The 16,788-nt window shown below is 49.3% G+C and overlaps 1 protein-coding gene across 2 annotated transcripts; it reads right to left on the bottom strand.

Moving 5' to 3' along the window:
• Window positions 1-3,504: 3,504 nt before the first annotated feature.
• On the bottom strand, window positions 3,505-6,350 carry LOC135561765 (N-acetylaspartate synthetase-like). Of its 2 annotated transcripts, none has more exons than XM_065003573.1 (3): window positions 6,017-6,350; window positions 5,362-5,526; window positions 3,505-4,477 (listed from the first exon to the last, which is right to left on the bottom strand). In XM_065003573.1, exons 1-3 carry the CDS (start codon window positions 6,231-6,233, stop codon window positions 4,083-4,085), a joined length of 777 nt encoding a protein of 258 aa, XP_064859645.1. In that variant the 5' UTR covers window positions 6,234-6,350; the 3' UTR covers window positions 3,505-4,082. The 2 variants fall into 2 exon arrangements, with proteins under 2 accessions (XP_064859645.1, XP_064859646.1); XM_065003574.1 differs by having other exon boundaries at window positions 5,362-5,444; window positions 6,017-6,105.
• Window positions 6,351-16,788: the final 10,438 nt, after the last annotated feature.

Below are 16,788 nucleotides of genomic sequence, written 5' to 3'. Positions count from 1 at the left end.
CTGACCATCGGGCTATAGGTGCAATGACTGACCATCGGGCTATAGGTGCAATGACTGACCATCGGGCTATAGGTGCAATGACTGACCATCGGGCTATAGGTGCAATGACTGACCATCGGGCTATAGGTGAATGACTGACCATCGGGCTATAGGTGGATGACTGACCATCATATAGGTGCAATGACTGACCATCGGGCTTTGCAATGACTGACCATCGGGCTATAGGTGCAATGACTGACCATCGGGCTATAGGTGCAATGACTGACCATCGGGCTATAGGTGCAATGACTGACCATCGGGCTATAGGTGCAATGACTGACCATCGGGCTATAGGTGCAATGACTGACCATCGGGCTATAGGTGCAATGACTGACCATCGGGCTATAGGTGCAATGACTGACCATCGGGCTATAGGTGCAATGACTGACCATCGGGCTTAGGTGCAAGACCATCGGGCTAAAATCTGTGAATGACCATGAGTATAGGTGCAATGACTGACCATCGGGGTATAGATGCAATGACTGACCATCGGCAATGACTGACCATGGGCTAAAATGCAATGAATGACCATGGATGTTATAGATGCTATGCCTGACCATCGACTATAGTTCGTGAACACATTTTTGGGGGCATAAAATGACTAGACCATCGGGCTATAGGTGCAATGACTGACCATCGGGCTAAGGTGCAACTGACCATCGGGCTATAGGTGCAATGACTGACCATCGGGCTATAGGTGCAATGACTGACCATCGGGCTATAGGTGCAATGACTGAACATGGGGCTATAGGTGCAATGACTGACCATCTGGGCTATAGATGCAATGACTGACCATGGGGCTATAGGGCAATGACTGACCATCGGGCTATAGATGCAATGACTGACCATTGGGCTATAGGTGCAATGACTGACCATTGGGCTATAGGTGCAATGACTGACCATTGGGCTATAGGTGCAATGACTGAACATGGGGCTATAGGTGCAATGACTGACCATCGGGCTATAGATGCAATGACTGACCATCGGGCTATGGGTGCAATGACTGACCATCGGGCTATGGGTGCAATGACTGACCATCGGGCTATAGGTGCAAGGACTGACCATCTGGCTATAGATGCAATGACTGACCATCGGGCTATAGATGCAATGACTGACCATCGGGCTATAGATGCAATGACTGACCATCGGGCTATAAATGCAATGACTGACCATCGGGCTATAGATGCAATGACTGACCATCGGGCTATAGATGCAGGGACTGACCATCGGGCTATAGGTGCAATGACTGACCATCGGGCTATAGGTGCAATGACTGACCATCGGGCTATAGGTGCAATGACTGACCATCGGGCTATAGGTGCAATGACTGACCATCGGGCTATAGGTGCAATGACTGACCATCGGGCTATAGGTGCAATGACTGACCATGGGGCTATAGGTGCAATGACTGACCATCTGGCTATAGATGCAATGACTGACCATCGGGCTATAGATGCAATGACTGACCATCGGGCTATAGATGCAATGACTGACCATCTGGGCTATAGATGCAATGACTGACTCGGGCTATAGGTGCAATGACTGACCATCGGGCTATAGGTGCAATGACTGACCATCGGGCTATAGGTGCAATGACTGACCATCGGGCTATAGGTGCAATGACTGACCATCGGGCTATAGGTGCAATGACTGACCATCGGGCTATAGGTGCAATGACTGACCATCGGGCTATAGGTGCAATGACTGACCATCGGGCTATAGGTGCAATGACTGACCATCGGGCTATAGGTGCAATGACTGACCATCGGGCTATAGGTGCAATGACTGACCATCGGGCTATAGGTGCAATGACTGACCATCGGGCTATAGGTGCAATGACTGACCATCGGGCTATAGGTGCAATGACTGACCATCGGGCTATAGGTGCAATGACTGACCATGGGGCTATAGGTGCAATGACTGACCATGGGGCTATAGGTGCAATGACTGACCATGGGGCTATAGGTGCAATGACTGACCATCGGGGCTATAGGTGCAATGACTGACCATCGGGCTATAGGTGCAATGACTGACCATCGGGCTATAGGTGCAATGACTGACCATCGGGCTATAGGTGCAATGACTGACCATCGGGCTATAGGTGCAATGACTGACCATCGGGCTATAGATGCAATGACTGACCATCGGGCTATAGATGCAATGACTGACCATCGGGCTATAGATGCAATGACTGACCATCGGGCTATAGGTGCAATGACTGACCATCGGGCTATAGGTGCAATGACTGACCATCGGGCTATAGGTGCAATGACTGACCATCGGGCTATAGGTGCAATGACTGACCATCGGGCTATAGGTGCAATGACTGACCATCGGGCTATAGGTGCAATGACTGACCATCGGGCTATAGGTGCAATGACTGACCATCGGGCTATAGGTGCAATGACTGACCATCGGGCTATAGGTGCAATGACTGACCATCGGGCTATAGGTGCAATGACTGACCATCGGGCTATAGGTGCAATGACTGACCATCGGGCTATAGGTGCAATGACTGACCATCGGGCTATAGGTGCAATGACTGACCATCGGGCTATAGGTGCAATGACTGACCATCGGGCTATAGGTGCAATGACTGACCATCGGGCTATAGGTGCAATGACTGATCATCCATAACATAAGAATTGTAGTTTTAAAATGTCTTGAAGCTATACAGTGACTAAGTTTGCATGTTATGTTGTTATATTCTTCCAGAATCAACAGCTAGTATCGAGTATATCATTTAAAAGTGCAAAATGGAGTTAGTAATCACAGATTACCCCTTTAACACTTAAAAGTAATGAATAAACACATTCAGCCTTCCAGTTTTCCGAATTTTGGAATTGTGGATTAGCTGAACATTCAACCATTACTTTTAACCGAAAGTTTACCTTTTACCCCTATAGCTTGTGTTTGCGAGAGAGAGAGGAAGTGAAACACTTCTGTGCAGCATTTTGTAATTTGAACTTTCAGTGACTTGATGTTGACTAGAACAATTCAACTTTTGGACAAATGATAATGGTTTCCTCCCAAAGGCCATTTATAAAGACTTATCACACTAGGTGTCTAGCTAACTCCTAAGGCTCATGCTAACACCTAGTTAAACTCATACAGAAACATTGGTTTTGTTTGAAACACTATTCAGTGGTATTGTTTTTTTTTTATTTGATTTTTGGAACAAAACAGAGTAAAAAATAAAACAATAGACCCATTAAGAAAGTTAATTGGGGAAAAAAAATACAAATGAGTAAATATATTTATTGGTTTATTTTGATTTTGAAAATGTAATGAATTGAAGGTTATTGGTTGATGTAAACATTGACATGTACAGATTTGAAGGTTGTATCATTAGATTTGGGGTGTGTTGTGGTCGCGAGAAATTATTATGAAAAGTCCCCAGAAACTCTGGCGGGAAAATTCAAAACTGAAAAGTTTGAATCCCACTTGAGGTGACCATAGGATTTTAACAGTGAGGAGACTGACGGCCGATGGATTTCTCTTGTCCAGTGTGAGTATTTTGATTTGCAAGTGAAGATAATAGCCGGCAAAATGTGCAAGGATTTACAAGAATGATCAAATAGAGCATTTCAAACAAACCCGAGCATCATGCCGAAATGAACAGAACCCTCTTCAAATCACAAGGGAAACAGGTACGTTTGCGAACAATTCTTTACCTTTAACCTAGCGATTACATACATTACGTTCTGGTGATTTTCTTCCATTCCCTAAATGGTGAAACAAGATGCTCTGAGTTCAGGGTCTCAGGGGGTTGGGTTAGAGTGTGTGCTTGCGTGTGTGGTGTGCATTCATGTTTGCCGGCATGTGCACTCGTGTGTTGTGCTCCATCCCTGTTCCGTGCCGTGCTCCATCCCTGTTCCGTGCCGTGCTCCATCCCTGTTCCGTGCCGTGCTCCATCCCTGTTCCGTGCCGTGCTCCATCCCTGTTCCGTGCCGTGCTCCATCCCTGTTCCGTGCCGTGCTCCATCCCTGTTCCGTGCCGTGCTCCATCCCTGTTCCGTGCCGTGCTCCATCCCTGTTCTGTGTTCACTGCTGGCTGTGAGTGTTAGTATTGTGAACGGTCATGTCCTTCCGGTAGTGGTGATGACTGACCCGGTAGAAGAGCTGCTCCAGTACCGACCGGCTCACACCAGGCGTGGCGTATCCCTTGGTGACGCCGACGCATCGGAACCCCAGAGTCTGGTATAGCCGGTGAGCAGCCGGCGAGTAGGACGTGGTTCCCAAGACGACAGAGAGGTAGCCACGGTCCGCTGCATATTGTAGAACCTTCCGCCCGAGGGCAACGCCAACCCCACGTTGCCGACAGCGCCGGTCCACCGACATGCGATGCAGCTCCACAGTGCCAGCTTCCCCCCGCAGGGCACAGGCCGCCACTACACCCACCACACTGCCCTCCAGCACTGCAACCCACAGACAGGAGTCTGAGAGAGAAATAAGAGGGGTGGAATTTAGAAATAGTGGGTTATATCAAATAATATCCTAATCCTCCCATTTAATAAAAGCTGATGTCATTGTCTATTGACTTTTATACTTTAAATGGATCCTTTTCTTGAAAGAGCCTAATGACTGACTGGTCATCCTTTGGGGACAAAGATTTACTGTACTTTTATTTTCTATTGATGGGGTAGACCGAAATGAGCCTGGAGTCAGAGGGATCAAGGTGACACATCCACAGGCACTAGCTGTCATTCTAGATGAGTAATTATATTCCAGAATGGAGACAGGAATGAAGCCCTGGTTTTATTTTACCTCCCTGCTCGTTTGTTTTTAACCAGGCACGGAATCTTGTGTGCAAATCTATTTGAATAAAATAACTATGTGCAATATAACTAACCTAAAGCCAACTACACTCAAATAAACAAATAAAACGAATGATACATGATTTTTTTTTTTTTTAAGATTCCACCCCACCCCCACCTGAGAACCCAATTCAGATCCCTCCAACTTGAGGAGGGCATATGAGGTATGCGGTCAGCTGTAGGACTGGCTCAGGGAAGAGGACGCCCCTGCCTTGCATAGTCACGTGGGACATCTTAATTGGGCATGGGACACAAGCTAAGGCTTGATCACCCTTTAGCTGGCCACCTTTGATGAGGGTGTTTAGTGATTAAAGGCCGAAACACCCACTGATTCGAAGGCACACTACTGAGGATGTGTCCCAAAATTGACATCTTAACCCAGTCTAAGAAATAAACCTCCCATGCCACTCTGTCAACATCACGGCAAATCTCATGTGAGTGCATTCCATCTATTGGCACAATGGACAGTTTTTAACATCTCGTCCCGTGTTTTATGATTCTATTACCTGGAGTTTTCATGTAATGTCCATCGATGTCGCCCATATCCGTGAGTTTGGCGCGCTCCAGGTAACCAAGGACAACTCTCCTGCTGTAGTAGCAGCGCGCGCACAGGACAGCGAGAGGCACCAAACAAGTCAGCAAGAACGACTTGGTCACAATAAAACAAACAACTGCAAAAGCCGTGGCGAAAATGGATGTTTGAGTCATCTAAATGTTGACATACAATAGTCACAGAGCGTTGGTCTAGTAACCGGAAGGTTGCAAGTTCAAACCCCCGAGCTGACAAGGTACAAATATGTCGTTCTGCTCCTGAACATGCAGTTAACCCACTGTTCCTAGGCCGTCATTAAAAATAAGAATTTGTTCTTAAGACTTGCCTGGTTAAATAGAGGTAAAAAAGGAAGGAAATGAGTTGGTACTATCGCAATCGAGCACAAATGATGCATTCTACTGCATTTTCCCCAAAATTATACTAAATAATGCAATCAAATAACAGAAACGGTATTGATGAAATGTCCAAGATAGCCTAACTGTAAATTATTACATTTATAACACACATTTTCCCAGACTAATGCAATCAAATAAGTGAAAACTAACCTTTTGCTGGAATAACAGTCAATATATAACTAGAAATTGATATAAGACCTATTTCTCCCTTACTTGTCATAGCGGCGTACAGGAGCAGGCTCTCAGGGTGATGTTTTAACCCTCTAAACGCGGTATCCGGAACCATCTCCATCAGCCCGTCAATGAATATGCGCTCGACGTCCGGATAGTCAGCGCTTTCGAATTTACGCACAACCACACGGTCCGTTCTAAATCCATTATTCCCTTTCTGGTGGCACTTTGTTGTCACTTGGTTGTTGTTGTCTTCCATGTTATCTCACTCAGAAACTTTGTTGACGTCTCCCTGGGAAAAGAAAACTGAATCGTATAAGTCGTTAAATACTATCACACACACACACACGCTTCTTTTTCTTCTTCTATGATGTTTAACGGTGGTTGGCATCCAATTTGTTGCATTACCGCCACCTACTAGACTGGAGTACAACGCCCTTACACTTTGTATGAAAAATAAATATGTAATAAATTAAATACCCTACCATCTAACACTACTCACTAATTTCAAAATGATAGAAAACAAAATGACCACCCTACTCCACTATTTACATCTATTTATTCCTACCTCATGCCATCACCCTGAAAGGATGGGACATCACCACTTAACACACCCTGTAACTCTTCTGATGTCGTCTCTCACACCCAACACCTCTCTACAGCTGCCACCACCACCACTTAACACACCCTGTATCTCTTCTGATGTCGTCTCTCACACCCAACACCTCTCTACAGCTGCCACCACCACCACTTAACACACCCTGTAACTCTTCTGATGTCGTCTCTCACACCCAACACCTCTCTACAGCTGCCACCACCACTTAACACACCCTGTAACTCTTCTGATGTCGTCTCTCACACCCAACACCTCTCTACAGCTGCCACCACCACCACTTAACACACCCTGTAACTCTTCTGATGTCGTCTCTCACACCCAACACCTCTCTACAGCTGCCACCACCACTTAACACACCCTGTAACTCTTCTGATGTCGTCTCTCACACCCAACACCTCTCTACAGCTGCCACCACCACTTAACACACCCTGTAACTCTTCTGATGTCGTCTCTCACACCAACACCTCTCTACAGCTGCCATCACCACCACTTAACACACCCTGTAACTCTTCTGATGTCGTCTCTCACACCCAACACCTCTCTACAGCTGCCATCACCACCACTTAACACACCCTGTAACTCTTCTGATGTCGTCTCTCACACCCAACACCTCTCTACAGCTGCCACCACCACTTAACACACCCTGTAACTCTTCTGATGTCGTCTCTCACACCCAACACCTCTCTACAGCTGCCATCACCACCACTTAACACACCCTGTAACTCTTCTGATGTCGTCTCTCACACCCAACACCTCTCTACAGCTGCCACCACCACTTAACACACCCTGTAACTCTTCTGATGTCGTCTCTCACACCCAACACCTCTCTACAGCTGCCATCACCACCACTTAACACACCCTGTAACTCTTCTGATGTCGTCTCTCACACCCAACACCTCTCTACAGCTGCCACCACCACTTAACACACCCTGTAACTCTTCTGATGTCGTCTCTCACACCCAACACCTCTCTACAGCTGCCATCACCACTTAACACACCCTGTAACTCTTCTGATGTCGTCTCTCACACCCAACACCTCTCTACAGCTGCCACCACCACCACTTAACACACCCTGTAACTCTTCTGATGTCGTCTCTCACACCCAACACCTCTCTACAGCTGCCACCACCACCACTTAACACACCCTGTAACTCTTCTGATGTCGTCTCTCACACCCAACACCTCTCTACAGCTGCCACCACCACTTAACACACCCTGTAACTCTTCTGATGTCGTCTCTCACACCCAACACCTCTCTACAGCTGCCACCCACCACTTAACACACCCTGTAACTCTTCTGATGTCGTCTCTCACACCCAACACCTCTCTACAGCTGCCACCACCACCACTTAACACACCCTGTAACTCTTCTGATGTCGTCTCTCACACCCAACACCTCTCTACAGCTGCCACCACCACCACTTAACACACCCTGTAACTCTTCTGATGTCGTCTCTCACACCCAACACCTCTCTACAGCTGCCACCACCACTTAACACACCCTGTAACTCTTCTGATGTCGTCTCTCACACCCAACACCTCTCTACAGCTGCCACACCACCACTTAACACACCCTGTAACTCTTCTGATGTCGTCTCTCACACCCAACACCTCTCTACAGCTGCCATCACCACCACTTCACCACACTAACACACCCTGTAACTCTTCTGATGTCGTCTCTCACACCCAACACCTCTCTACAGCTGCCACCACCACTTAACACACCCTGTAACTCTTCTGATGTCGTCTCTCACACCCAACACCTCTCTACAGCTGCCACCACCACCACTTAACACACCCTGTAACTCTTCTGATGTCGTCTCTCACACCCAACACCTCTCTACAGCTGCCACCACCACTTAACACACCCTGTAACTCTTCTGATGTCGTCTCTCACACCCAACACCTCTCTACAGCTGCCATCACCACTTAACACACCCTGTAACTCTTCTGATGTCGTCTCTCACACCCAACACCTCTCTACAGCTGCCACCACCACCACTTAACACACCCTGTAACTCTTCTGATGTCGTCTCTCACACCCAACACCTCTCTACAGCTGCCACCACCACCACTTAACACACCCTGTAACTCTTCTGATGTCGTCTCTCACACCCAACACCTCTCTACAGCTGCCACCACCACTTAACACACCCTGTAACTCTTCTGATGTCGTCTCTCACACCCAACACCTCTCTACAGCTGCCACCACCACTTAACACACCCTGTAACTCTTCTGATGTCGTCTCTCACACCCAACACCTCTCTACAGCTGCCACCACCACTTAACACACCCTGTAACTCTTCTGATGTCGTCTCTCACACCCAACACCTCTCTACAGCTGCCACCACCACCACTTAACACACCCTGTAACTCTTCTGATGTCGTCTCTCACACCCAACACCTCTCTACAGCTGCCACCACCACTTAACACACCCTGTAACTCTTCTGATGTCGTCTCTCACACCCAACACCTCTCTACAGCTGCCACCACCACTTAACACACCCTGTAACTCTTCTGATGTCGTCTCTCACACCCAACACCTCTCTACAGCTGCCACCACCACTTAACACACCCTGTAACTCTTCTGATGTCGTCTCTCACACCCAACACCTCTCTACAGCTGCCACCACCACTTAACACACCGTAACTCTTCTGATGTCGTCTCTCACACCCAACACCTCTCTACAGCTGCCATCACCACTTAACACACCCTGTAACTCTTCTGATGTCGTCTCTCACACCCAACACCTCTCTACAGCTGCCACCACCACCACTTAACACACCCTGTAACTCTTCTGATGTCGTCTCTCACACCCAACACCTCTACAGCTGCCACCACCACTTAACACACCCTGTAACTCTTCTGATGTCGTCTCTCACACCCAACACCTCTCTACAGCTGCCACCACCACTTAACACACCCTGTAACTCTTCTGATGTCGTCTCTCACACCCAACACCTCTCTACAGCTGCCACCACCACTTAACACACCCTGTAACTCTTCTGATGTCGTCTCTCACACCCAACACCTCTCTACAGCTGCCACCACCACTTAACACACCCTGTAACTCTTCTGATGTCGTCTCTCACACCCAACACCTCTCTACAGCTGCCACCACCACCACTTAACACACCTGTAACTCTTCTGATGTCGTCTCTCACACCCAACACCTCTCTACAGCTGCCACCACCACTTAACACACCCTGTAACTCTTCTGATGTCGTCTCTCACACCCAACACCTCTCTACAGCTGCCACCACCACTTAACACACCCTGTAACTCTTCTGATGTCGTCTCTCACACCAACACCTCTCTACAGCTGCATCACCACCACTTAACACACCCTGTAACTCTTCTGATGTCGTCTCTCACACCCAACACCTCTCTACAGCTGCCATCACCACCACTTAACACACCCTGTAACTCTTCTGATGTCGTCTCTCACACCCAACACCTCTCTACAGCTGCCACCACCACTTAACACACCCTGTAACTCTTCTGATGTCGTCTCTCACACCCAACACCTCTCTACAGCTGCCACCACCACCACTTAACACACCCTGTAACTCTTCTGATGTCGTCTCTCACACCCAACACCTCTCTACAGCTGCCACCACCACTTAACACACCCTGTAACTCTTCTGATGTCGTCTCTCACACCCAACACCTCTCTACAGCTGCCACCACCACCACTTAACACACCCTGTAACTCTTCTGATGTCGTCTCTCACACCCAACACCTCTCTACAGCTGCCACCCACCACTTAACACACCCTGTAACTCTTCTGATGTCGTCTCTCACACCCAACACCTCTCTACAGCTGCCACCACCACTTAACACACCCTGTAACTCTTCTGATGTCGTCTCTCACACCCAACACCTCTCTACAGCTGCCACCACCACCACTTAACACACCCTGTAACTCTTCTGATGTCGTCTCTCACACCCAACACCTCTACAGCTGCCACCACCACCACTTAACACACCCTGTAACTCTTCTGATGTCGTCTCTCACACCCAACACCTCTCTACAGCTGCCACCACCACTTAACACACCCTGTAACTCTTCTGATGTCGTCTCTCACACCCAACACCTCTCTACAGCTGCCACCACCACTTAACACACCCTGTAACTCTTCTGATGTCGTCTCTCACACCCAACACCTCTCTACAGCTGCCACCACCACTTAACACACCCTGTAACTCTTCTGATGTCGTCTCTCACACCCAACACCTCTCTACAGCTGCCACCACCACCACTAACACACCCTGTAACTCTTCTGATGTCGTCTCTCACACCCAACACCTCTCTACAGCTGCCACACCACTTAACACACCCTGTAACTCTTCTGATGTCGTCTCTCACACCCAACACCTCTCTACAGCTGCCACCACCACTTAACACACCCTGTAACTCTTCTGATGTCGTCTCTCACACCCAACACCTCTCTACAGCTGCCACCACCACCACTTAACACACCCTGTAACTCTTCTGATGTCGTCTCTCACACCCAACACCTCTCTACAGCTGCCACCACCACTTAACACACCCTGTAACTCTTCTGATGTCGTCTCTCACACCCAACACCTCTCTACAGCTGCCACCACCACCACTTAACACACCCTGTAACTCTTCTGATGTCGTCTCTCACACCCAACACCTCTCTACAGCTGCCACCACCACTTAACACACCCTGTAACTCTTCTGATGTCGTCTCTCACACCCAACACCTCTCTACAGCTGCCACCACCACTTAACACACCCTGTAACTCTTCTGATGTCGTCTCTCACACCCAACACCTCTCTACAGCTGCCACCACCACCACTTAACACACCCTGTAACTCTTCTGATGTCGTCTCTCACACCCAACACCTCTCTACAGCTGCCACCACCACCACTTAACACACCCTGTAACTCTTCTGATGTCGTCTCTCACACCCAACACCTCTCTACAGCTGCCACCACCACTTAACACACCCTGTAACTCTTCTGATGTCGTCTCTCACACCCAACACCTCTCTACAGCTGCCACCACCACTTAACACACCCTGTAACTCTTCTGATGTCGTCTCTCACACCCAACACCTCTCTACAGCTGCCACCACCACTTAACACACCCTGTAACTCTTCTGATGTCGTCTCTCACACCCAACACCTCTCTACAGCTGCCACCACCACCACTTAACACACCCTGTAACTCTTCTGATGTCGTCTCTCACACCCAACACCTCTCTACAGCTGCCACCACCACTTAACACACCCTGTAACTCTTCTGATGTCGTCTCTCACACCCAACACCTCTCTACAGCTGCCACCACCACTTAACACACCCTGTAACTCTTCTGATGTCGTCTCTCACACCCAACACCTCTCTACAGCTGCCACCACCACTTAACACACCCTGTAACTCTTCTGATGTCGTCTCTCACACCCAACACCTCTCTACAGCTGCCACCACCACTTAACACACCCTGTAACTCTTCTGATGTCGTCTCTCACACCCAACACCTCTCTACAGCTGCCACCACCACTTAACACACCCTGTAACTCTTCTGATGTCGTCTCTCACACCCAACACCTCTCTACAGCTGCCACCACCACCACTTAACACACCCTGTAACTCTTCTGATGTCGTCTCTCACACCCAACACCTCTCTACAGCTGCCACCACCACTTAACACACCCTGTAACTCTTCTGATGTCGTCTCTCACACCCAACACCTCTCTACAGCTGCCACCACCACTTAACACACCCTGTAACTCTTCTGATGTCGTCTCTCACACCCAACACCTCTCTACAGCTGCCACCACCACTTAACACACCCTGTAACTCTTCTGATGTCGTCTCTCACACCCAACACCTCTCTACAGCTGCCACCACCACTTAACACACCCTGTAACTCTTCTGATGTCGTCTCTCACACCCAACACCTCTCTACAGCTGCCACCACCACCACTTAACACACCCTGTAACTCTTCTGATGTCGTCTCTCACACCCAACACCTCTCTACAGCTGCCACCACCACTTAACACACCCTGTAACTCTTCTGATGTCGTCTCTCACACCCAACACCTCTCTACAGCTGCCACCACCACTTAACACACCCTGTAACTCTTCTGATGTCGTCTCTCACACCCAACACCTCTCTACAGCTGCCACCACCACTTAACACACCCTGTAACTCTTCTGATGTCGTCTCTCACACCCAACACCTCTCTACAGCTGCCACCACCACTTAACACACCCTGTAACTCTTCTGATGTCGTCTCTCACACCCAACACCTCTCTACAGCTGCCACCACCACTTAACACACCCTGTAACTCTTCTGATGTCGTCTCTCACACCCAACACCTCTCTACAGCTGCCACCACCACTTAACACACCCTGTAACTCTTCTGATGTCGTCTCTCACACCCAACACCTCTCTACAGCTGCCACCACCACCACTTAACACACCCTGTAACTCTTCTGATGTCGTCTCTCACACCCAACACCTCTCTACAGCTGCCACCACCACCACTTAACACACCCTGTAACTCTTCTGATGTCGTCTCTCACACCCAACACCTCTCTACAGCTGCCACCACCACTTAACACACCCTGTAACTCTTCTGATGTCGTCTCTCACACCCAACACCTCTCTACAGCTGCCACCACCACTTAACACACCCTGTAACTCTTCTGATGTCGTCTCTCACACCCAACACCTCTCTACAGCTGCCACCACCACTTAACACACCCTGTAACTCTTCTGATGTCGTCTCTCACACCCAACACCTCTCTACAGCTGCCACCACCACTTAACACACCCTGTAACTCTTCTGATGTCGTCTCTCACACCCAACACCTCTCTACAGCTGCCACACCACCACTTAACACACCCTGTAACTCTTCTGATGTCGTCTCTCACACCCAACACCTCTCTACAGCTGCCACCACCACCACTTAACACACCCTGTAACTCTTCTGATGTCGTCTCTCACACCCAACACCTCTCTACAGCTGCCACCACCACTTAACACACCCTGTAACTCTTCTGATGTCGTCTCTCACACCCAACACCTCTCTACAGCTGCCACACCACCACTTAACACACCCTGTAACTCTTCTGATGTCGTCTCTCACACCCAACACCTCTCTACAGCTGCCACCACCACTTAACACACCCTGTAACTCTTCTGATGTCGTCTCTCACACCCAACACCTCTCTACAGCTGCCACCACCACTTAACACACCCTGTAACTCTTCTGATGTCGTCTCTCACACCCAACACCTCTCTACAGCTGCCACCACCACCACTTAACACACCCTGTAACTCTTCTGATGTCGTCTCACACCCAACACCTCTCTACAGCTGCCACCACCACACTTAACACACCCTGTAACTCTTCTGATGTCGTCTCTCACACCCAACACCTCTCTACAGCTGCCACCACCACCACTTAACACACCCTGTAACTCTTCTGATGTCGTCTCTCACACCCAACACCTCTCTACAGCTGCCACCACCACTTAACACACCCTGTAACTCTTCTGATGTCGTCTCTCACACCCAACACCTCTCTACAGCTGCCACCACCACTTAACACACCCTGTAACTCTTCTGATGTCGTCTCTCACACCCAACACCTCTCTACAGCTGCCACCACCACTTAACACACCCTGTAACTCTTCTGATGTCGTCTCTCACACCCAACACCTCTCTACAGCTGCCACCACCACTTAACACACCCTGTAACTCTTCTGATGTCGTCTCTCACACCCAACACCTCTCTACAGCTGCCACCACCACTTAACACACCCTGTAACTCTTCTGATGTCGTCTCTCACACCCAACACCTCTCTACAGCTGCCACCACCACTTAACACACCCTGTAACTCTTCTGATGTCGTCTCTCACACCCAACACCTCTCTACAGCTGCCACCACCACCACTTAACACACCCTGTAACTCTTCTGATGTCGTCTCTCACACCCAACACCTCTCTACAGCTGCCACCACCACTTAACACACCCTGTAACTCTTCTGATGTCGTCTCTCACACCCAACACCTCTCTACAGCTGCCACCACCACCACTTAACACACCCTGTAACTCTTCTGATGTCGTCTCTCACACCCAACACCTCTCTACAGCTGCCACCACCACTTAACACACCCTGTAACTCTTCTGATGTCGTCTCTCACACCCAACACCTCTCTACAGCTGCCACCACCACTTAACACACCCTGTAACTCTTCTGATGTCGTCTCTCACACCCAACACCTCTCTACAGCTGCCACCACCACCACTTAACACACCCTGTAACTCTTCTGATGTCGTCTCTCACACCCAACACCTCTCTACAGCTGCCACCACCACTTAACACACCCTGTAACTCTTCTGATGTCGTCTCTCACACCCAACACCTCTCTACAGCTGCCACCACCACCACTTAACACACCCTGTAACTCTTCTGATGTCGTCTCTCACACCCAACACCTCTCTACAGCTGCCACCACCACTTAACACACCCTGTAACTCTTCTGATGTCGTCTCTCACACCCAACACCTCTCTACAGCTGCCACCACCACTTAACACACCCTGTAACTCTTCTGATGTCGTCTCTCACACCCAACACCTCTCTACAGCTGCCACCACCACTTAACACACCCTGTAACTCTTCTGATGTCGTCTCTCACACCCAACACCTCTCTACAGCTGCCACCACCACTTAACACACCCTGTAACTCTTCTGATGTCGTCTCTCACACCCAACACCTCTCTACAGCTGCCACCACCACTTAACACACCCTGTAACTCTTCTGATGTCGTCTCTCACACCCAACACCTCTCTACAGCTGCCACCACACCACTTAACACACCCTGTAACTCTTCTGATGTCGTCTCTCACACCCAACACCTCTCTACAGCTGCCACCACCACCACTTAACACACCCTGTAACTCTTCTGATGTCGTCTCTCACACCCAACACCTCTCTACAGCTGCCACCACCACTTAACACACCCTGTAACTCTTCTGATGTCGTCTCTCACACCCAACACCTCTCTACAGCTGCCACCACCACTTAACACACCCTGTAACTCTTCTGATGTCGTCTCTCACACCCAACCCAACACTCTCTACAGCTGCCACCACCACTTAACACACCCTGTAACTCTTCTGATGTCGTCTCTCACACCCAACACCTCTCTACAGCTGCCACCACCACTTAACACACCCTGTAACTCTTCTGATGTCGTCTCTCACACCCAACACCTCTCTACAGCTGCCACCACCACCACTTAACACACCCTGTAACTCTTCTGATGTCGTCTCTCACACCCAACACCTCTCTACAGCTGCCACCACCACTTAACACACCCTGTAACTCTTCTGATGTCGTCTCTCACACCCAACACCTCTCTACAGCTGCCACCACCACTTAACACACCCTGTAACTCTTCTGATGTCGTCTCTCACACCCAACACCTCTCTACAGCTGCCACCACCACTTAACACACCCTGTAACTCTTCTGATGTCGTCTCTCACACCCAACACCTCTCTACAGCTGCCACCACCACCACTTAACACACCCTGTAACTCTTCTGATGTCGTCTCTCACACCCAACACCTCTCTACAGCTGCCACCACCACTTAACACACCCTGTAACTCTTCTGATGTCGTCTCTCACACCCAACACCTCTCTACAGCTGCCACCACCACTTAACACACCCTGTAACTCTTCTGATGTCGTCTCTCACACCCAACACCTCTCTACAGCTGCCACCACCACTTAACACACCCTGTAACTCTTCTGATGTCGTCTCTCACACCCAACACCTCTCTACAGCTGCCACCCACCACTTAACACACCCTGTAACTCTTCTGATGTCGTCTCTCACACCCAACACCTCTCTACAGCTGCCACCACCACTTAACACACCCTGTAACTCTTCTGATGTCGTCTCTCACACCCAACACCTCTCTACAGCTGCCACCACCACCACTTAACACACCCTGTAACTCTTCTGATGTCGTCTCTCACACCCAACACCTCTCTACAGCTGCCACCACCACTTAACACACCCTGTAACTCTTCTGATGTCGTCTCTCACACCCAACACCTCTCTACAGCTGCCACCACCACTTAACACACCCTGTAACTCTTCTGATGTCGTCTCTCACACCCAACACCTCTC

The sequence above is a fragment of the Oncorhynchus nerka genome, linkage group LG18 (genome assembly GCF_034236695.1).
Source record: "Oncorhynchus nerka isolate Pitt River linkage group LG18, Oner_Uvic_2.0, whole genome shotgun sequence".
Lineage (NCBI taxonomy): Eukaryota > Metazoa > Chordata > Actinopteri > Salmoniformes > Salmonidae > Oncorhynchus > Oncorhynchus nerka.
This window is presented reverse-complemented; position numbering and strand designations above follow the sequence as displayed.